Consider the following 24,208-nt stretch of genomic DNA (forward strand, 5'->3'; position numbering starts at 1 on the left):
TTGGAAAAAATGTAATGAATCTCTGTACTGTAAATTTTAAGAAAAATAATTGCCTCCCAAGAAAATTGCCATCTGGTGGGGGGGTGATCCATAGCTAACACTAATTACTAGGAAAGAGCCATTATTTTATTAGAATTAGAGCTTGGATTAAATAGTTGATACATATATAAGATCTGAGCCTTTGCAAATAACTTTGGTTTCAGCTCCAGTCCTTACCCAGTCTGATGCCTTGCCATATTGTGTAGAAATGATAGAAGTTGTAACCCAACATTTGGATATTTCTGTTTAGAAAAGGCTGAATTAATACATATTTTTAGTTCTGTCCCTTAAAAACTGATTTTACCCATCATGGATTCTTCTCCAATAGTACAGACATGTTAAGTTTCTTTTGGAATATTATGTATCTGAATTAAAAATATATACATGAATAGAAGAGAAACTGTCCAGTAAGGATGAATTAAGAACTGGTATAACTAAATAGGTGCATTTTATCTTTTGATTATCTTGCAAAGAGGTAACATCTGTTCAGCTGTAAGATTGAAAACAAACTACTGTTGAAAAATCTTCATTTGTATAATGAAGTTCCTGATCCAAATTGTTATTACAAAATTAGCATAACATTGGTAAGAGAGAGAGAGAATAAATACTTCAATGTTAAAGTCCATTGTTATTAAAAGAATAGTTTAGGCAGAGATTTGACAGACTTTAGTAGCTCATGTTATTTTGGTCAACTGAAGCCTGGAGGTGAGGTGACCTTTGGCAATCAGCAGTGTCTTTGCTCTGTGCTTTCTTGTCTCTCTAGGTCTTAATAGTGTGCAGCACAGGCTTGGCAGGGATCATGCTGCTGAATTACCAGCGGGACTACACAGTATGGGTGTTGCCCCTTGTCATTGTCTGCCTATTTGCATTCCTGGTTGCTCACTGCTTCCTGTCCATTCATGAAATGGTAGTGGATGTCCTTTTCTTGTGCTTTGCCATTGACACCAAGTATAATGATGGCAGTCCTGGAAAGGAGTTCTACATGGATAAAGTCCTGATGGTAAGTTCCTTATTTTTCTGTACTTCTGCACTCTTTTAAGTGAGAGGAATCAACTGCAAAAATACTAGCACAGTGGTTGTTGAATGTTGTTTCCTTTAGGAACTCTGTTTTGAAATGTTTGCTAGTTTATTTGATGTTAAGAGCTATTTGTTTTCATCCCACACCATGTTGGAAGGTATTTGACAAGCTTCCAAATAATTTTTTGTTTACTGTGGTTTAATTAAAATAGCTTACATTCACCCAGAAATGTCTTTTCCATGCTGCACAGATGAATAAGAAAACTACTCTTCAAATTTATTTTTAAAATTTAAACTGAGAGGTGATGTAGGCTCTTCAGCATCAGCTAGAAGTTTGGAGAAATTCATGGCTTTTCAGTGGTCCTCTTTTGTGACATATATTACAAGCTACTTGTGTCTCTAGACCACACAGAATTGCTCAACACAGCATACTATACATACTGTTCCTTCCTCCTGTTTTCTTCCCAAAACAACGCTGTGAGATAGGTTGGGTTGGGGGGAGAGTGAAGTAGGACCTGATGTCACTCCAGCAACTTAACCACTGTACCACACTTTTCTCAGTAAATATGTAATAAATAAAATTAATAAATGTTAAAAAGCAGAGAGCACTAGGGAAAGTGCATCAGTTATAGGATTTGTTGCTAGAGCATTAAGCCGTAGTTTGGCATTTTAAATGGGCTAATCCTTTAACATGTGATCATCACAAGGATTCTCCAGGATAAATGTCAAGGATTCACTGACATTACTACTTCCTAGCAGCCACCAGAAGAGAGCCTCCAGTAAGTGCATCAGCAGCAGGCCATTTGCCTGGACAACAAAGCAAACACTGGCGGGAGTTGAAAAGTGGAAAGTCGGTAGGGAGCCACAGCTTAGTTGCCAGGCAGCAGGGAATTTTTCTTGTCCTGTTTGGGAGCTGGTATCTTACAAGATGGGGGAAGGTATAATGCAGCTATCTTAAGTGCCAGCTCTTTAAAGTGATGATAGAAAAGGAGGACTTCTTCTACCAGTATTTAGATTCCAAAGATAATCTATAATGCAGTATTACAGTGGAGGATTTTTCCCCAACTATTTTTCAGGAATTTGTGGAGAACAGCAGAAAAGCATTGAAAGAAGCTGGTCGGGGGGGAGGACCAGAAGGCAAGGAGCTCAAACCAATGGTAGGTCCAAGAGAAGAGGTAGCTGCTCTTTTCCAAGAATTTCACTTGTACTTCCTGTCCCTTTCTATTTTCACTGACTGTGCTTCTTCAGGAGAAGTGTTTGTCATTTGTGTCACTCAGGATGTTCTGCTTTTTCTGTTTGTGAGCTTTCCTATTACCTGGATGGCAGAGTTTTTGTCACAGCTGAGACCATCTCCCATAAAAGTAAGCTGAAAGGAACTGTATCTTCATTCTTCTCCTGTGTTTATGTCAGCAGGGCTAGTACTTACAGTATTCTAAGGGCTATAAACATTAAGGGGAAAAGTGCTTATTTTCAAGGACTTGAAATATCTGACATACAGGTGAAGTGCCAAGGTATTCTATCTCTGGTGTTTTTTCCATTGCTCTGTCCTGGGTTGCTAATGGATTCTGCAAGACACTGCAGCCACATCCAGATCACATGACCCCTCACTGCAAAGTTGGCAAGTGTTCACCACCAGATCAGTGATTTCCACTCTGCTGCAACTGAGCCTCTGATGTATTTGGTTAGAAAACTCAGAGGTGAAAGAAAATGGTTGTCTCTAATTCACTTTCATATTTATTTCCATTCGTATCAGCAATAAGACTATGGATATCTTTGAGGGGATGTTTTGCTTTGATGAAGGCTTGAACAAACCATCTTGTCAGAGCAAATTGTATCACAGTTTTGCCTCATTGAGGCATATTGCATCCTCTTTGCAGTGCAGAGCACCTCTTTGAAACAAATAAAAGCAGTCATGTGTAGTCTAATAAGTAATTCATTTAGGCCTCAGTTTTAAGTTGCCATTCTCCACCCAACCAGTAAGGAAATGGATACAGTTACTCCTTTCAACCTGCTAAAGTAACATTTTTCCTTGTTCTGCTTCTTACTTCTTCCCACCCCCACTTCTTTATCATTGTTCCTTCTATGCTTTACGACTAATGAATAAAATATAACTTAGGCTTCCTTGGTTTGAAACACTTCCTTGCTTACAACTAAATATCAGTAACCCAGAGACAAGAACAAATTCAGTAATGTATCATTCTATGTAGTAAGATTGGAATTGAAACATGTGTGGGTGCATGCTTTTTTTCTTTCCATGAATCAGCACCCTGCTTTGGAGGCATTGCATTGGGTCAAACAGGCCCCCTCCCTGCTCTTTTTCCCTCTATAATAATTGACTCACATGCAAATGTTTGCAATTAAAATGTCCAACCCCAAACAGAGGACCTATAACCATTTCTCTGTCCTCCCAGAGAGAATGTCAGAGGCTGAACAGTTATCTGTTGGGGACGTTTTAATCCTGCACTGTTGGCATTCAATTTGGTAGCCCAAATGGCCCCTTCTGGGATCAGAGCCATGCAAGCCATCCTAAGCTCCTTGAAAGAACTGCAGTGAAATAGGTTATAATAAGCAGCCACTTCTTTAGCAGTCCGTATCTGTTGAAATGTCTAAGGCTTTCAGGAGGGATTGAGGTAATATTTGAATTTTTAACATTTGCACCAAAGAAACAGATTCTTCTTTTTTCTGTGTACCACTGTTATGACGTGTGTGTATTTATTTTGAAAACCTCCCATTTTCCACATTTTTTTCACCAATGAAGTGCACGTTCAAAATTTAAATGCAGTTATAATTTTAAAATGAGTATGGTTTCTTAATTATGCTTTTTGGTCTAGAAATATAACATTGTTTAATTTTTAACCTTTTTTTCCAATTTATAATTTCTTTTCTAGGCCTCTGGAGCGAGTTCATCTTGAAGCTGGTCAGCTGTTATGGAAACCATTGACATTCCAAAACAATATCTATTTCTCTCTTTCTCTTTCTCTAGCTATCTCTCTCTATATATATCTATATCTATATTATTTAAAAAGCAGCCAAAATCAGAGAAAAGGAACAGGGATTTAATACTTTTTTAATGATTATTTTTGTGAAACATGTACTCTTTTCATACGGGTGGCTTTTACAAGCAACTTTTATCATTGTTCCATTTAAAAAAATAATCGTTGTGGTTGGTGGCAATGTTATGATTGTAATCTGATAGAGAGATTTCATAATTTGGAGGAGAATCCCATAATATTTAAAAATAATGATGCAAGATTTTCAGATCTGGAATAACATAATGGGTCAAGGAATTTCCCCACATTTTTATTTTTAATTAACATAACTTTAGAATTCAGTGGGTAATGACTGTTCTGGGAGGAAAAATCCTTCATTAGAATTTTTTTTATTATCAGAATCAGAATGGATAATATATTAATCATGTTGGATTTTGTTGCTTCTTTGCAATGGGATACAAATAGGATCAAGTAAGTTCAGCATATTCAGATTTTTGTCATTAACACATTATACAATTTAACACTTTAAAAAAAAAAAAAACCAACCCAACTCCTCAGGTATTTAGGTATTGAGACAGCCCCTGAATCTGTGAAGGACAAATTAAAGGTGTATGAGGAAGAATGAGTTTTATATGCAATTTCCGTCCTGTGTTACCTTATTTTCCCTGTTAGGTTTAATCTTGTCCTTTGCACATGTTGTTTCTTTAAACTAAGCAAATTCTTCACATAAGCAGTTTAATAACAATATTCTGAAGCTCAGCCTTAGATATGCTCCACTGTTGTTCATCCATGACAATATGGAAAGATTTTGAGAATAGAGACAAACTGTACAACTATACAAAAAAAAGTACTGTAAGTTGCTTGTGTTTTTTTGTTACTGTGCACCCCATATCTGGAACATATTTCATTATACATTTGGTAATTTAGTGGAGTACAGTGGGAAAGACACATAAACATCTTTTCAAAATGTCACTGTCTTAGTATGTAATGTAGGTCTTAGAGTAGTCTCTGTATATTCATGATCATGGAACCTGAGAGCCACATGAATACTTCAGAAACTTCCAGAAAGCAATATCTCTCTCCCATCCCATCTTCTCACATTTCTAAAATAAAATTTTGTAATTCTTTTAGCAACATACTAAATACTGAGGCTCCTGCCCTCCTAAAAGTTTATGCATCTTGTAGTGGATTGTGGAGAATACCAGAACTTCATGGGCATGTGGAAAGTGATTGACTTTCTTCTGTGCCAAACCAAGATTTATTTGGATGGTGGTAGCATTATTCCAAATTTATTTGTGAATTTGTAAGTATCTTTTCAGTCTTTGCTGCCAAGAATGCAGACTCAGAATTCTTACCTTGATTCTTGATCTTGATATTGTTGGCTATTTATCTGTTCTTTTCCTGATAGCATAGTATCTTTAACTTGTGGAGGGGCAGTCCATCCATTCATTCAGATGATAAATGGATAATGAACTATTCAAATGATATTTAATGATAAATTTATATGAGGAGATACTACTGGAGATGTTTCTCTTTAAAGAAGTATAGCAACAAAATTACTCCTCTGTGCTTAATTACCAACTGTTATTTCACTTCTCTTAATAGGTTACCAATCTTTTTTCCTCTGAGGTATAGGTATCTTTTTCTTTTACATTCCCTCAGTCTAACCAGTGCCTCTAATCTTCTGTCCCCTTCCCAGTTTCATAAAGTAATGGCCAGTTAATCCTTTACTTGCATCCTAAAGGATCATTTTACTCTTCCATCATACCCCTATCCTATCTCTACCCCTACCCCAAAACTACTTGACTGCAGTAGATGTTCTCCTTATCTTAGAACTTTACTAAGAAAAAAGTAGAAAAATAAACACAGATAGGAAACTGATTCAGTATCTCTTATTACCAATCTTTGCTGTATTTTAAATCTCCATCTCCCTTTCTGCACGACTCTTATTCAACACCCATGACATTTGTTTGGTATTGTGTCCAATTTGTCTCCTATTCTACTGGAAACATGTGGAAGTCTCTCTAGGTTTTTTTGATATAAAGACGTTTAGGACCCTCAAGATACTCCCATATTAAGCATGCATTCTGGAAAGCACATCTTGATTTTCCTGTGATTATGTTGGTTTCTGGGTAGAAATATGAGAAGGCATTCAGTGCCACAACAGATATTTGAATGAATGATCTGTAATGCGTATCTACATTCCTAAAGTATTTGGAAATTGATATTGAAACATTCCTGAGAGTGGATTCTCTTCATGCCCTAATTTCATGAAGCTTCTACCCTTTGATAGCTGGGATCATTTCCTTCCTTTTTATCCACAGCCTTTCACTTTTAGGGTACTACTTACTGTTCACTTCTGATATGTTCTGAAGGCTTGATCTATGTCTCCCATTCATTAGAATGTTGACTCTTATTCTGTATCAGCTTTCTAGGCAATTGGATGCTTTCAGATATAATCCTTGAGGTAATCAACTTTTATGTTAGATGGTCAGCTTATAACATTGTAAGTAATGGAGTAATTGAGGAAGCAATTGAGAAAACTGGCTGCTGCTTTTGCATGGGGTCCATAAACAGGAGACAAGCTAATCAGAGTGTTCCTGATCGTCTCACCAAAACTCATTATACACAGAAAGCTAGCATGATTGGCCAGAACAGCTATTCTAGACCTTTAGTTTATACATGCAGGATAGTATTTTTATGGGGAAACATCCTGCAGTTTGAAGTAATAGCCAGGAACATGTTTCTGCTTCTGGTCTTTGTATAAGATCAAGCCAAAAACATGATTGGTAAACCTTGCTTTCCAGAAGGTTCCAGAGTTTGACAAGGCTCCATCCCTATTAATATGAATAGCCAGAGACCTCTGGAAGAACTTCATTGCCTGTTGGTAGCTTTTGTTTATCAAGTAATCAGTTTTGTGTGTTAAATTCCTTTCTTCATTCTGAAATTTACTACGTAATGAATGCTAATATTTCTCTGTTTGGCTTGGTGTAATGATAAATGCTTATAGTGTAATTGCAGAGAATAATTTCATGATCTGTTTTATGCTATATATTCTTTTGTTACAATTTTTTAAAGAAACTATTTTTGTTAATATAAAACTAAATATTTCAGAGTAAAATTTTTAAACTTTATTGCACTAAATGCAGATGTGGAGAGAGAAAAGGAATGCCTCAGTAGTTGAATCACTCCAGAGAATCTTTTGGGAAAAGAGCTATTGCTCTAGGTAAGCTTAGCTAATGGTTATGAAAATGGATGTAGAGACAAAGTGACTGGCTGCCAGTGTTTTTATAAATGGCTGTTTTGATTCTGTGCTTCCTTTCAAAGGATGAGACCTTTTAAAACTGCTGCTGAATGAAACATAGCATTCTGTAATTAACTGGTGGTCTTTGCTGTGTAACTAAATGCTTTGGTTAATTTTTAGAAATCAAAAGACATCTCAATCTTTTCAGACTACTTGCAATAAAAATCAGGACAGTTTAAAAGAAGAATCTTTTCTCAGTCACATAATTCAATTATGAAACTATATTTTAAGTTTAGCAAACAAGATTAGCCTCTGTTCCTGCTAACATGCTGATTTTACCAATGTGAATAATGCCATGAAACTTCATTTTAGGACAGCTGACACGAATCAAGGTTTGAAGTGCATGTCTTAGCAGGAACCAAGGTACTAGTCTAGGCTTAAACTAGAGCACTGCTTTAAGTCTCTTTTAATGTAAATATTACATGTTACTGTAATGATACTTGGAGGAGAATTATGAGGAGGAGCCTTAATATACGGGAGGAAGTTCTGTAGCTTTGCCCTGGCACTTGACTTCAGATGTAGATTGCTTAAATCACTGAAGTGATAATTATAGTGAAAGAAATCTGGATTTAGCAGATTGAAAACAACAGAAATTGGACCACAAACCGAAAGGAATGGCAGGACACTTAGGTGGCTCCTCTGAGGTTATCTGCCATTGAATTCTCCTTCAAAAACGACTCAATATGGGAGACCTGGACTAGACTCACCACTGACATCATCACAATTCCTGCTTTCCCAGGCTCCACAAACTTGTGTTCCCTGCTTGCTGAAAGCCTTGAGAAAAGAGATGCTTTTGAGTTTGAACTTGCAACTAGAATTGTAAAGAGAAACAAATTTTTGTATTTTTGTATACCTTGATTGTGCAGCATTTTTATATACAGGTCCTGTTTTACAAATAAAATTGGTTTCTTAACCTGGTGTTTAAAAAGTTTTATGGGTATTACTTCCCTTAGGAGCTGTGATCTTCAAGATGAATGTGTGCCCCATTTCAGGCAGAAAGGTGCAGTCCAGGCTGATAGCACCTGGAGACTTCTGAGGTATTCTACCAAGAATGAATTGGTACCCAGCTGGTCAAATCACTTGCTCCAGCAGTGATATATTTAGACAGCAGCCAGTAAAAATATACTAAATGCAAAAGGGGCTGTTTTAAAGAAGACTCCAACCTAGTAGTTTTGCAAAGCACAAAGATGCTTCTGACATTTTAAAATAAACCTAGAGATTGCAAGATTTTCCTCCAAACTACTTTTATTTTCAAATGTATACTTCATTTGGAATAAGACCATTTATAAGTCTCATAAATTAATTAATAAAATCATTTCCCAGCTGTGTACTTCACTAGCACTAATCAGATACAATTCCATTAATTTTGTTTAGTCTTCCATGAGACTAATAGAACATGATTTTATGATGATATGCTAGGGTGATCCAGCAGCAAAATTTGATTTTCATGCATGTTCTGAAAATATGCCATCCCATATTTTTTTCAATTGGATTCTTAATTCTTGCAATATAACTATTTAACCGGAGATACCAAAAGGAACAGTGTATATGATTTTGTAATTTAGGAGTCATTTGTGTTCTTTCATCTATTACAGCAATCAAGTGTATTATACTGTTTTCAAATTTCAATATTCTCAATTAAATTAAACATTCAGTTTTACTTCATCATGATAATAGGGAACCCTAATTCCTTGGCTTATTTCTTTAAAATGTATCCCCATTTCTAGTGCTGTTTTAATAGTTAAGTTCCTGTGAGTACACTTCTTCTGATTGTTCTAGGGAACAAAATTGCTGGACAACTTTGTTCAGTTTGAACCCAAGAGAAAGGGATACAACTTCCATATTATTTTAAATACACCCCATATAGTACTTCAACATGAAAAGATTTTTAAGACAACCTGGTTTCTCCTCACATTGTAAATATCTTTCATGCTTCTTGCTTTGACCAGACTGGACAGGAGATCTTGATTTTATTATCTTCCTACTTGGTTCAAGTTGTCCCAATAATACTTGTTTTAATAGTAGAGCCCTGTCTGCCCTCTAAAAATCTCAGCATCTCCATGGGTTTGCAAGGGTCCTACCACCTGTAAAATAAGCTCTTAGCAAAGCCATAGAGAATCATATCCATTGTTTTACTTGGGATTTGCTGAAACTGTTCACACTGAACATTTTTTGGATTCTGAAGCCAGTTGGAGCGAAGATATCACTCTTCTCAGGATAGCACTTTACTCTTTCTAAGTTATATCTGTCATCTCTTCCACTGTTAATTGCTTCATTTGATAATTCCTAACTGAATAATTAATTGGAGTGAGGCAAATGGAAGTTTTTCCTGCCCCCTTTAAGAAGCCAATATCCATTTATGAGGGTTACGTGCAAGCATTCTGAAAGATCTACTGAAATATGGATGGTTTTTATTGATGTTAGACAACCGGGTTTTTTTATTACATTTGGTGCCACATGCTGTGGAATCAGTTATTCCTAAATGAATTTATATCTCAACTGTCAAACATTATTAAGCACAACATATTCTAAAATAGAACACAATTTCTGTTCTGGAAACAATCAGGCGTTTCATACTGGCTACATAGTGTAGATCAAAGGTAAAAAACCTGCAACTTCCAGCACCATTGGCCATGCTGGTTAGGGCTCCTGGGAATTGTAGTTTAGCAAAAGAATGGAGGACCACCATTTCCTAATTTCTGCTTTAGGGAAAATTGCAGGCATGGGGAACATTCAGTCAGGTGAGTAGACTTTTCATGTAGTAAAATGCAAAAGCTTCCCTACTCTGAAGGTCCTTTGCCCCCCAAAACACATTGGGAGACCATGAGGAAGCAACAGATTAAGGGAGCATCAACTCTGCTTATGGATACCACTTCATTGGCAGACATAGATCAAGAAAGTCCAGTAAGTATATTCAGTCAATGACCAGTAAAAGTATAGAAAGCAGACATAGCTGGATCTCAGTGAGAGAAGGATTTACAGGAGGGGGTTGGCTGGCGTCAGGAAGAAAAGCTACAGCAGTGCTCGTAAAAGTTTGTGAACCCTTTTGAATTTTCAATATTTCTGCCTAAATATGACCTAAAATGTGATCTGTTCTCCACACAAGTTCTAAAACTAGATAACCCAATTAAACCAATGAGTCAAAAACATTATACTAGATTATTTATTGAGGGAAATTATTTCGCATAAGCTACATATTTGTGTGTATCAAAAGTATGTGAACCTGTGCTTTCAGTAACTGGTGTGCCCCTCACTTCATTGCACAAGTGCACACCCAGAGTCTCCTTCCTCATTCTGAGGAAGATCACTGCACTAGGCCTGGATCCACAGAACCACAGCATCTGAATCATAGCAGTGGCCGCTTCTCCCAAAAGGTATCCACCAAAAGCAGCTCTAGGATTTAACTTTGTGATAAATAGCCAAAGCTTCCTATTACAGAAGGCAAACGCGCAGCAGCAATTCATCTGTGCATAAGCAATTTTGCCTTCTAAGTGCCATGGTAATTAGTACAAGCAATAATAAAATGCCCTGTGTAAAAACTTTTTTGGTGGTCCAGGTTAAAAGAGGATTAATTATGAAAGCCCCAGATGACCCGTTGAATGCTGCCAGTAGGCACAGCTTCAGATCAAATCTGACAAGGCCTGTGCACCACAGGTTTTCAACTCTGCAGCATAATTTCACAGTTTCTTTGCTTGAGTAATCACAGGGTCTGATAATGCTAAAAAACTAGCAGAATTGCAAGAAGCCTAACTAAATTGCTCAATTAGCCAATCATCACTTTCCAAAGGGGCATGAAGTAAAGAGCTTTCAGCTTTTGATGGCAATTATTGCCCTAAAACTGAAGCAAGAGAGAGGGGAGGGAAGAGAACAGTGAGGATATTCTGGAAAGGCCTCTCAAGTGCTGAGCCATGTTGAAATACTCCATCTAACCAGATAGAAGGAAACCATCATAGAGCATTTAGAGAACATACCAATCAGGAAGTTGAACAAGAACTGTATTATCTTCCTCCTAGGTAATATTCTCCACCTAAATCCAGTGCCATCTTCTGACTAAACTCACGATGTTCAAACATTGGATTGGATGGATCAGTTTCCCCTTCCCTTTTTTGGTATTATCCTGCCTGGTGAAGAGATCTGACAACACTGAAAATTTTTCATTCTTTTTCATATTGGATTCAGGTTGACCTGGTTTGATTCAGTCGCAAGCCCATCCCCACTGAACCTGAAGAAAGCTAAACTTGACTTACTTATTGCCTTCTAAATATCTGGGATTTCACTCATGGCCTGAACTCACTGAATAGCTTCTGCCCTCTTCCCCATTTCAATATGGAAACAATAATATTGACTCAATAAAAATATGAAAAAAAAAATGAAATATTTCGAATGTCCCCCACATCAAATGAACTTAATGGAATTTACCCTCCACCACCAAGTAAATGTCCTTTGGACTTCAGTCTCAGAAGGAAAGAAACACAAATAGCTTGGAGAGGAAATAGCTATTTTAGTTAAAAACAAGTCTTTTGTTGTTGTTTATTCGTTTAGTCACTTCCGACTCTTCGTGACTTCATGGACCAGCCTACGCCAGAGCTTCCTGTCGGTCGTCAACACCCCCAGCTCCCCCAGGGACGAGTCCGTCACCTCTAGAATATCATCCATCCATCTTGCCCTTGGTCGGCCCCTCTTCCTTTTGCCTTCCACTCTCCCTAGCATCAGCATCTTCTCCAGGGTGTCCTGTCTTCTCATTATGTGGCCAAAGTATTTCAGTTTTGCCTTTAATATCATTCCCTCAAGTGAGCAGTCTGGCTTTATTTCCTGGAGGATGGACTGGTTGGATCTTCTTGCAGTCCAAGGCACTCTCAGAATTTTCCTCCAACACCACAGTTCAAAAGCATCGATCTTCCTTCGCTCAGCCTTCCTTATGGTCCAGCTCTCACAGCCATATGTTACTACAGGGAACACCATTGCTTTAACTATGCGGGCCTTTGTTGTCAGTGTGATGTCTCTGCTCTTAACTATTTTATCGAGATTTGTCATTGCTCTTCTTCCAAGGATTAAGCGTCTTCTGATTTCCTGACTGCAGTCAGCATCTGCAGTAATCTTTGCACCTAGGAATACAAAGTCTTTCACTGCTTCTACATTTTCTCCCTCTATTTGCCAGTTATCAATCAAGCTGGTTGCCATAATCTTGGTTTTTTTGAGGTTTAGCTGCAAACCAGCTTTTGCACTTTCTTCTTTCACCTTCATCATAAGGCTCCTCAGTTCCTCTTCATTTTCAGCCATCAAAGTGGTATCATCTGCATATCTGAGATTGTTAATGTTTCTTCCAGAGATTTTAACTCCAGCCTTGGATTCCTCAAGGCCAGCTTGTCGCATGATGTGTTCTGCATACAAGTTGAATAGGTAGGGTGAGAGTATACAGCCCTGCCGTACTCCTTTCCCAATCTTAAACCAGTCCGTTGTTCCGTGGTCTGTTCTTACTGTTGCTACTTGGTCGTTATACAGATTCTTCAGGAGGCATACAAGATGACTTGGTATCCCCATACCACTAAGAACTTGCCACAATTTGTTATGGTCCACACAGTCAAAGGCTTTAGAATAGTCAATAAAACAGAAATAGATGTTTTTCTGAAACTCCCTGGCTTTTTCCATTATCCAGTGGATATTGGCAATTTGGTCTCTAGTTCCTCTGCCTTTTCTAAACCCAGCTTGTACATCTGGCAATTCTCGCTCCATGAACTGCTGAAGTCTACCTTGCAGGATCTTGAGCATTACCTTACTGGCATGTGAAATGAGTGCCACTGTTCGATAGTTTGAACATTCTTTAGTGTTTCCCTTTTTTGGTATGGGGATATAAGTTGATTTTTTCCAGTCTGATGGCCATTCTTGTGTTTTCCAAATTTGCTGACATATAGCATGCATTACCTTGACAGCATCATCTTGCAAGATTTTGAACAGTTCAGCTGGGATGCCGTCGTCTCCTGTTGCCTTGTTATTAGCAATGCTTCTTAAGGCCCACTCAACCTCACTCTTCAGGATGTCTGGCTCTAGCTCACTGACCACACCGTCAAAGCTATCCCCGATATTGTTATCCTTCCTATACAGGTTTTCTGTATATTCTTGCCACCTTTTCTTGATCTCTTCTTCTTCTGTTAGGTCCTTGCCATCTTTGTTTTTGATCATACCCATTTTGGCCTGGAATTTACCTCCAATGTTTCTAATTTTCTGGAAGAGGTCTCTTGTCCTTCCTATTCTATTGTCTTCTTCCACTTCCGCGCATTGCTTGTTTAAAAATAATTCCTTATCTCTTCTGGCTAACCTCTGGAATTTTGCATTTAATTGGGCATATCTCCCCCTATCACTGTTGCCTTTTGCTTTCCTTCTTTCTTGGGCTACTTCTAGTGTCTCAGCAGACAGCCATTTTGCCTTCTTGGTTTTCTCTTTCTTTGGGATGTATTTTGTTGCCGCCTCCTGAACAATGCTGCCAACTTCTCTCCATAGTTCTTCCGGGACCCTATCTACTAAGTCCAGTCCCTTAAATCTATTCTTCACCTCCACTGCATATTCCTTAGGAATATTAGTGAGCTCATATCTAGCTGATCTGTGGGTCTTCCCTAATCTCTTTAGTCTGATCCTAAATTGTGCAAGAAGAAGTTCGTGATCTGAACTACAGTCAGCTCCAGGCCTTGTTTTTACCGACTGTACAGATGTCCGCCACCTTTGGCTGCAAAGGATGTAATCAATCTGATTTCGGTGTTGTCCATCTGGTGAAGTCCATGTATAAAGCCGTCTCTTAGGTTGTTGGAAGAGAGTGTTTGTTATGCAGAGTGAATTGTCTTGGCAAAATTCTATCAGCCTGTGTCCTGCTTCGTTTTGTTCTCCCAGGCCATACTTACCTGTAATTCGAGGTGTCATTTGACTGCCCACCTTAGCATTCCAGTCTCCTGTGATGAAAATAACATCTCTTTTAGGCGTGTTGTCCAGTAGGTGCTGCAGATCCTCAGAACTGCTCTACTTCAGCTTCTTCAGCATTTGTGGTTGGGGCGTATATTTGGATCACTGTGATGTTAGATGGCTTGCCCTGAATTCGAATTGAGATCATTCTGTCGTTTTTTGGGTTGTATCCAAGCACTGCTTTAGCCACTTTACTATTAATTATGAAGGCTACTCCGTTTCTTCTGTGGTCCTCTTGTCCGCAGTAGTAGATCTGGTGGTCATTTGATGTGAAGTGGCCCATTCCAGTCCATTTCAGTTCACTGACGCCCAGAATGTCTATCTTTAATCTTGACATCTCACCAATAACCACATCCAATTTGCCCTGGCTCATAGATCTTACATTCCAGGTTCCGATGGTGTGTTGATCCTTAGAACATCGGATTCGCCGTTCACCACCAGCACCGTCGGCCGCTAGCCGTCCTTTCGGCTTTGAGCTAGCTGCGTCATCACGTCTGGGGCTAGTTGAGCTCATCCTCTGTTCCTCCCCAGTAGCATTTTGACCATCTTCCGACCTGGGGGTCTCATCTTCCGATGGTATACCGACATATCTCTGGTTGTACTGATCCATTTAGTTTTCACGGCAAGAATACTGAGGTGGGTTGCCATTACCTTCCCCAGGGATCGCATTTAGTCTGGCCTCTCTGTCATGACCTTCCCGTCTTGGGTGGCCCTTCACGGTTTAGCTCATGGCATCATTGAGGTGCTCAAGCTCCAGCACCACGACAAGGTAACGATCCTTTGCTGAAGAAAAACAAGTCTTACACCACTTTAAAGATTAACCCAATTTAGGGTCACACATAGCACGAAGTCACACTGTATTCTAACTTATTGCTTATGTTTAGCCAGTTACTGTGATTTATAGTTAGCATGATATGCATATTCAGCCCATTGTAGCATATTCCATAAATAAATCATGACTTAACACATTTTTAACACGCTCAGTCAGCTTGTAAGGAGCATCTTCAAGTTCTTTGATTGATTATATGCCATCAAGTCAGTGTCAACTCTTAGCAACTAAAAATAAACTTTCAAAGAAAATTTGCACTATAGATATGGGCCTCCTATAGCTGGGCTAGCATGCTTTCTACACACAAACACAATCTAACACAGACTTGTGTCTGTTTGATCTGTTAAAGTGTACTTAGATAAATCTCAGAGGGCACCAGTCACAGCTAAAGCAGTGTATGTAAGTTGTTTGTGGGTAAATTAATGACCATGAGCCAGTTGGTAAGATAGTTTTCTATGCAGGATTGTTGGAAAAACAGACAACTCCAATGTGTAATTATGTAATGTATGTTAATTATCCTGAAGAGACATCTACAATCTCCTCTACATACAACCTAAGTGTCAGTTACCCAAGAGGGTGTGTTGTTCTCATGCCACCTAAGACCAAATGGCAGATTTGCAGGGATAAACAGGGAGGATGAACAAAGCAAAGAGCTCTTACAAATTAAGCTATAAAATAGCAGATTAGGAACACCCTGAGTAGCAATCATTCACGTTCTACTTAGGCTATGTCAGGTAACCAATGTGCAGCCAACACTGCCTGCCTGTCCTTGGCTCACTTTTAAGATCCATTGTTCTTGGCTTTCTCCAGATGAGGTAAAACAGGCCAAGCAGAATCTATCTTATTCTTTGCTTGTATCGATTTAAGAAGTGCAAAATGTGAAGCTGAGCCAGGGTCCTTGTTCTAGCTAATATTTTCTTCACTGAAGGTCTCTTCTGGGCCTAATCTGACATTAGCATCTACTGTATGACATGGAACACACGGGATTGTTTTTAATGACAAAGCGTTAGGCCTGAAAGCTGGCAGGGTGACTGTGGGCCAGTCACTCTCTCTGAGCCTGACCACCTCAGAGGACTGTTGTGGGGAAAATAGGAGGTGGGAGTATTAGGTACTGTATGTTCACCGCCTTGAGTTAACCAAATGTATCTGTATCTGTATATATTTTTTTTAAAAGGTAGGATAAGAATCTAATGATGATGTCAGGCCCTTCTCTTGTGCTTTTTGTCTCCCTACCCTCTCCCCCACCCCATTGTTGCCAGCTTCAAAAATCTTCAGTGTAAATTAGTGTTTCTAGGGATGAAACTGGGATGAGAGAAAATAATTGCCTTAATAGGAAAGGGTGCCGGGAAGCGTTTAGGTTGTGAAATTGTTGAAGCTAATGTTAGGTCAAAGTACAGAATATAACCTAATTCTGCAACTCCTGCCATAAAATAAGTTTGACTGGTATCAGGACTAGCTTGAAGGTGCACACGCACGCACACACAACACCAACTCTTATAAATGCTTTTGGAAAGCAAAACAGTGTCATTGTGTATGGGTTTTATTCTGATACTGAAAGCAAAACAGGAGCCAATTTTAAACGAATTCATAGAATCTGAAAATGCAAATGCAACAGAGTCCTCTCAGATAAGCAACTCCCCGTGTGTGTGAGAAAATGCTACATAAGCTCTCATCCTTGCAATGTCTGGTTTTTTTAAAGGAGCTCTTTGTCCTGGGAGCCTCCAAGATAAAGACAGTGCCCTCTCATGTTTTGTTTGTCCTTGGGGAATTTGTTAAAGCTGGACCCTTAAGGAGCTTTGATGAAGTAGGCAGGAATCCAGAGAGGGTCCTTGCTAATAAGTGTGATGCCTGTAGCCTCAGCAATTTCTTGCTTTGGATGTTCCTGAGAATCAATCCCCAAATTCCTGTCTACTCTATAGACCTCCTATTTTAGAAGGGGTTGATATTAATGTCAATATTTGCTTCCTGCTGTTTAAATCTCTGACCTTATCCCTTTCCAAGCAATCTTGAACCTATGAACACCAGGAACTTCCAGCGTTGATAAAATGCTGCGCAGGGACTGGCTCAGCCAGCAATTGGGAGAGGATTCATCAGTCACCGGGCAATAGCTCTCCGGGGACGTGACCTGGCCTCTCCGACTGTCCTTGACGAGGTCTGCTCGCTTATCAAGAGACTGGCATGTGCTCTGAATCAACAAGTCCCAAGCTGTTACTCCTCTTCCCAGAGGGCACATCAAAATCACAGCCTGCCCCCTGTAGGTTCTATGGCAGAACCAAGCCCCTTCTAGGCCAGCCAGGCCCTCCTGCCCCACTGCCTATGTTGGAAAGTGCCAAACTCCAAATTCTAGACCAGCTGATTCTGTTCTCGGCCAATAGTTCTGGCCTCTTTCGTTCACCCACAGAGTGACTTCCACGGCTGGGCTAAGCAACACAGCTTGCTCACGCTCTTAGGAGTCTCTTCCTTCCCTTGGAATAACTCCTCTTATAACTCCTATGCTTCAGTATTGGGATGCAAACCCATCCTTCTTCTTCGACCCCAGCAATTTCCCTGGCCAACCAAAAGTATGCAAAGAGTATCTGCATACTTGCACACACACTGCCATTTATTTGGGGAGAAAAAGGAGGCCCTTCTGTCCTGGCTAAAACAAGAAACCACACTTTGTAAGCTTAGCATTAGGCTTGATTTCTGTGGGTGGGCGAATGTAGAAGGTGGGTTTTACCAGTCATGGTTCTTAAGGGACTAGTCCTCAATGAGCACGTTCAACAACAGTTGTAGAATAAATTTTTAATGGAACACTAATATGACACCTTGAATGCAAACATAACACTGTGCAAATTGACCAAATTACTGTCCCTGGCCAGAACCCTTAGATAAAACCTTTCTCCCTCAGGCATGAACTTTCTCCATTTTTTCCTTCAACAACCCTCATTTACCTTTTCCCCATAACCAATGGTCCAAATTGCCAACTCTCAGCTGTTTTACCTCTGAACCTTCCCCTTCCTTCCGGTCAGCCAGTGCAGATCCAAATGGTTTTGTCACTGGTTAAGACAGGAACACAGACAATGCATATTAAATCTCAGAATTCACAAGTTTGGGAGGTTCCCCAAAGCATATCTAGCTCATCCCCTGCCAAAGCCAGGCATCAGTGAATAGCAGTACAGCTAATTTCTGTTGATTTTGAAGGCATCTATATTGTTCATGCCCTCTGTATCATGACTGGGAGTCATCAAAGAATTATACTTGCTCACCAGTGTTAGTAGAGATTGGTAGTATGAGAGTTACAATTTGCAACTCCACTGTAACCAGAAAGGGGCAATAATACTCTACCAAAATTATAGAAAAATCCCATAGCACCATCTGCTGGCCATGTAATTCAGAGAGTAGAATATGGCTAATATCTGGTTTACAGCAATGAAAGAGGGTTCTTTTTCCTCTCCACCATTGTTAAGGACAAAAGCCACATTTGCAAACATCCTCCTAAAAACTTGACTCTGACTTCAAGTTTGTAAAAGAGGCAGAGGAGGTGGCATGAGAAGACAGGCTCCTCAATTTGTCTTTCTTGGTCCACTTTGGCCTACTTCATACAACCTCCTACCCATAACGTTGTTCGTCGAGCAGTTTGGCTTAGTGCAATATGTAGTTTTAGCTACAGTAATTGGTAAAACATAATTTGCTGCCAGACTGGGTAGAGTTTTTTAGCCCAAGGGCTGTATTTGGCCTTTGGGTGGCATGTTGAATGGCAAAATAGGTGAGTCCAAGAGAAAAAGCAAATTTAATTTGCTATTCAACTGAAATTAAAACTCAATTATATCAGTTTATACTATTCTTACCCATGTATGCAATAGTTTCCTCCATCTGTATGATTAAACATTTCAGCTATAGTGGCCACATGCACTTCGGTTTTATGGCTTAGCATAAACTTCCCCAGACTGAGCACCTTTCACTTAGGTGGCTTTCAACTCCCAGAATTCCCCAGCCAATGTGCCTGTTGCTGAGAATTCTGGGAGATCAAGTTCATTTAGAGCAGCATTTTTCAAACTTGGCAACTTTTCAGATGTGCAGACTTGGGAATTCTGGGAGTTGAAAGTCCACACATCTTTAAGTTGCCAAGTTTGAAAAACACTGATCTATAGCAAGGTTTTTCCACACTGCGTTCTGCAGAACCCTAGGCTTTCACAAGAACCTGATGCAGTTCCCTGAGAGACTAAGGTCAAAAAGAGTTCACTTGAATGCAGCCAGGGACATCCATAGCATTTTTTCTAAAATACAGCAGAAATGGTGAAAATGGTGGCCAGAGTCTTTATCTTGGCCATGCATTTTTCTCCCGTGAAAAACTCCTGGGCTGCCATTTTTGTGTTTCTGCAAAATGTCTTTTGCAAAGTCATCCTGCCCAGCGCTACCTCCCTCTCCTCCCGAGCAAGGTCAAACAGAAAGATACAGGGGTGGACAGGGCAAGCTTAGTTTCATTGCCAATTTTCTATCATTAATTTTTGTCTCCTTATCAGGGGTTCTGGAATGTTTTCTGGCTCCAGAATAATATGTTCTGCAGCCAGAAAAAAAAATTGAAAATTCCTGATTTAGAGTGTGCATAGCTTGGGGAAGGCTGGTTCAGCATTGTGTGTGAACCTTGCCAATTGTAGTTTATTTGGGAAGCTTGCTTTGCCACACCATAGCTTGATTCAAAGTGATCCCAACCCTACACAATATCAAAAAGCAGGTCTTCTCTGCTTCCAGACATTATTAGGCCTGTTGGAATATGAAGATAGCTAAATCAGGCCCTGCTACTGATTCAGTTCCCTATCTCTGGATTGAGATTTGAAACTCATATAAACATCACTGTATTGAAATAATACAATATATCAAGATTTATAACAATATAATAAAAAGGAAAAAAGAAAGAAAGAAGAGAGGAAGATTTAGACACCCCTATTAAAAATGATAGCAGATGGTATATAAAATGTGTTATTTATTAATTAAATTTGTATCCTCTCTTCCTGTTTATACAATACTCCAGGCATTTTATGTAAGAATAAAAATAATATTGTTAAAGAAAAAAACTTTAAGCAATCATTTTTTAAATAAAGAACTTTATTATTTTTTCCAGAATATAGAAAAGCTAGAGTACAGAACTAAAGAAAAAAGAAAAACTATGAAAGTGCAGAGCAGAGAGAAAATGGAAACAGAACGTGACTTCCGACCTTTTCCAGTACAGATATGAATACATTTACAAATATAATCTCTTACAATTAGTTGAACATTAATAACATTGTTTCTATCAAATCAAACCATTTAATCATTAAAAGCCAAAATCAAAACTTCATTTTTTTCTGACACAAGCAAGTAGTCTAAAAGTGGTTACCAAGTAGAAAGAAATCCAGAAACAGTGTTTTCTTTTATCAACGCTGTTAGTTTGGCCATTTGAGCCAGCTCCATCAGTTTAATCATCCATTCTTCCACTGTAGGGATTTGTGGATCTTTCCATCTCTGTGCATATAAAAGTCTTCCTCATGTAATCATGTATAAAAGCAAAGTCCCATGCTGTTTCTCGAGCTGTTTCTCCATCAAACCTAAGAGGAACAGTTATGGGGGGTTTTTTGGTAAGTCCACTTTAAGGATCTTTTGAATATTGGCACATATTTGATCCCTAAATTTTTTAGCCTTTTCACAAGTCCACCAAGATGATAAAGCCGCCCAGAGTCACTTGCTGAGATGGATGGCTATAGAAATCAAACAAACAAACAAACAAATAAATAAAAAGTTTCTTCACCAAGAGAACATTTCCAACAAACATTCGTTATTCCCTTATACATTTCTGACAACTTATCAGGGGTTAAATACCAACGGTACATCATTTTATAAAAATTCTCTTTTAAATTATAATTCAAAGTAAATTTCAAACTTTGTTCCACATGTTCTTCCATTGCTCCAACATAATACTATATCCAAAATTCTTAGCCCATTTAAACATACATTCTTTAACTTGTTCATCTTCTAAATCCATCCGTAGCAACATTATCTTTGTAATAACATGTTCATCATTTATACAAAGTTCCATTTCAAATTGAGTTGTTTCATTAACAAATCTAAAATTCTTTTTATCTACTTTAAAACATTCTGACAATATTGTAAATATGTAAACCAATGGCATGTAAAACCATCCAACTCTAACAATTCCCTTGTTTTAAGCTTCAGTTCACCATCATCGAGATTTAACAGATCTTTGTAAGTTAACCAGCTTGTTCTCCCATTTTCTCTTCTAACGAATGCTTCGTGAGGTGACAACCACAATGGTACATTAGGAGACAATCTTACTTTATACTTATTCCAAACCTTCATTATAGCACTCCTAACAAAATGATTTCTAAAATCTTTCTTAGCTTTAATTTTGTCATACCACAAGTAGGAGTGCTTTAAGCAATCATTTTTAATTGGCTTTGATAACATTAAATTTACAGTGCCCTGATTCAGACATTACACCAAGAAGCCTCAGTGTGGCTAACCATGTTTTTTCTCTGTTGGCCACACTTGGCTAGGTTTACACAGATATACCAAACCATGAAGCAGGAATGCAAGTGAATTTGAGGAGAGTCACACTCGCTCTTTCTGCCTCAACATAAGTGGCCTTCATCAAGCTATAGCAATGGATCAGGCCGTGCGTGGGAGCCAAACACTGGGGTTCTCCTCTGAAGGTCTTGCAATGGCAGGGGCAAGAATCAGTCGACAAAGAATCAGTCCAGCCAACTTCAGTTCTTTATCTGCTCACATGTATAGACAGCATCTTGCCAAACTAAAGCTTCTCTACCTAACCTGAGGGGAAATAACCTGGGAAGGCTCTAGGGTGGGGCTAGTCTGAACCTCTTAGTCTTCCCATGTTCCAGCTCCGGGTTGTGTTTTCTCTTATCTCGCTCCCCTCCTTGGAATGTGCTCCCTCCTTCCTGAGAACCAGCAGCGTTGCTGAAGTCCATCACATCATCTCCCCCTTCACAGACACCTTAAAGGAAGCTGGCCTGCTTGAGGGCAGCAGCCAGTGAAGGAGAGCCCTTTATTCAGAAACTACTGGGGTAGCTGCCAGTTTGCTATTGAGCTAAATTCTGGGAATTTATTATAATACAAAAGCTATATGGTTCTAGGACCTGGATATTTCTCAGTACACCTGCCCATCAACCAAGTCTGATGGGGATCTGCATCTGCTGGAGATTTGGAGGATCTTCTTGATTCAAGTACCTGATGGTGGCATTATTCCCTGTTCTGACAGCAATCCAGCAATTAATTGCTGCCAAACTATCAATCTTGTCCAAACATGGTCCAATGACTGGTGGGGGGTTGTTACACAAATTCATTCATTGTTTTAGGAGCTCTGGATACCACACAGTTTGATTAACCTGCCATAAACCATAGTTTGTTAACTATAGTAGCTAAGCCTCAAATAAACAAGCCACATTATAATTTAATGTCTTGTATTAAATCAATCACTGACTGTATTTAGCTAAGAAGTAAGCTACTACTTGCCAATAAATAAACAATAGTTCCCCACTCGCCCTTGGGACTGCTACCTTGATATACTGGGAGAGCTCAGTAGCTTTATCTTTCCAATGTTGAAGGGTAAGTCTCTTAGCAATAGGATCAGTATAGAGAATCAATTCCCATTGTCCAGGCATCAATTTCATGTAATAAATATCAGGAGGAGTCTGGTGGCATCTTTTCCAACTAACACATTTCATCTAAAGGCATACACTTTCATGAGCTTCTGCTCACTTCATCAGAGGCAGATGCTGCTCACAAAAACTTATGCCTTTTAATAAAATTTGTTAGTTGGAAAAGGCACTACCAGAGTAACATGGCTCTCCTCCAACCATGAAAAAAAATATTTAGTTCATGGACACCTGATTTGAGATTTGGGTGGCACGCTTACTTGTGGTATGACAGAATCTTAATAAAGATTTTTAAAATCACTTTGTTAAGCATGCCATACTTCGGGTTTGGAATAAATATAAAATAAGACTGTGTCCTAATGTATCTTGGTGGTTGTCACCTCAGGAAGCCTTCTTTAGAAGAGAGATGGTTGGGAAACCGATTTGGTTGAGATACAAAGATCTGTTAACTTTTGAAGAGGGTGAACCTAAACTTAAATCAAGGGGACAATTAGAATTGGAAGGTCATATTTGCCACTGGTTTACATTTGCACAATTGACAGAACGGTTTAATTTGGATCAAAAGACCTATAATTTTGTTAATGAAAAGACTCAATTTGAAGTGGATAAAGACTGTATGGTTAAATTGGCAAGGAATTTTGGATATATATTGTCATGCTTGACCAATGGGAGAATATATGAAATAAAGGTTTGATATTTACTTTGAACTATAATTTGAAAGAAAATTTTTATAACATGATGTATCGTTGGTATTTAACACCTGATAAGTTGTCAAAGATGTATAAAGGGTACCAAATGTCTGTTGGATTGTCCCAAGGTAAAGGAACGTTTTATCATCTTTGGTGGACTTGTGGGAAGGCCAAGAAATTCTGGGAGCAAATATGTATTAAAAGATCCTTAAAGTTCATATACAATTGAAACCAGAACTTTTTCTTTTGGGCTTGATGGACCAACAACTTGAAAGAAAATTTGGGACTTTGTTTCTGTATGTGATAACAGCGGCAAAACTTTTGTATGAGCAAAGGTGGAAAGACATGCAAATTCCCACAGTGAAGGACTGGACGGTGAAATTAATGGAATTGGCACAGATGGCAAAACTGACAGTGATAAGAGAAAATATTGTGACTGGATTTGTTTCCACCTGGAAACTGCTTTTGGACTATTTGCTTGTAACTAAAAAAAAATGAGGATTTGATTTTGAGTTTTGATGATTGAAGTGGTAGTTTTCTATAGAAATAATGTTAGTTAAGGTTTAATTAGGAGTAAGAAGCAAGGATTAAGCTATTATATATGCATTTATATCTGTGTTGGAAAAGGTTGGAAGTCACTTTCAGTTTATCTTTTGCTATTCTTGCACTTCTTAGTTTTTCTTTTTTCTTTTCGTTCTTTATTTGAGCTTTTCGGTATTTTCTATTTTAATTGTATT

At 38.7% G+C, this 24,208-nt stretch overlaps 1 protein-coding gene across 3 annotated transcripts in view; it reads left to right on the plus strand.

Annotated features, from left to right (window-relative positions):
* Nucleotides 1–8,263, plus strand: part of SLC44A1 (solute carrier family 44 member 1) — a 97,409-nt gene extending 89,146 nt beyond the window's left edge. For 2 of the 3 annotated variants that reach the window (XM_063294934.1, XM_063294933.1), the window contains exons 14-16: nucleotides 803–1,039; nucleotides 2,133–2,213; nucleotides 3,945–8,263. In XM_063294934.1, the coding sequence (XP_063151004.1) occupies nucleotides 803–1,039; nucleotides 2,133–2,213; nucleotides 3,945–3,968 (342 nt within the window). In that variant the 3' untranslated portion in view covers nucleotides 3,969–8,263. Of the gene's footprint in view, nucleotides 1–802; nucleotides 1,040–2,132; nucleotides 3,839–3,944 lie in introns of those variants that run through there. The other variant, XM_063294931.1, reaches the window with a different exon arrangement.
* Nucleotides 8,264–24,208: the final 15,945 nt, after the last annotated feature.

Source organism: Candoia aspera, chromosome 2, assembly GCF_035149785.1.
Source record: "Candoia aspera isolate rCanAsp1 chromosome 2, rCanAsp1.hap2, whole genome shotgun sequence".
In the NCBI taxonomy this organism is placed as follows: Eukaryota; Metazoa; Chordata; class Lepidosauria; order Squamata; family Boidae; genus Candoia; species Candoia aspera.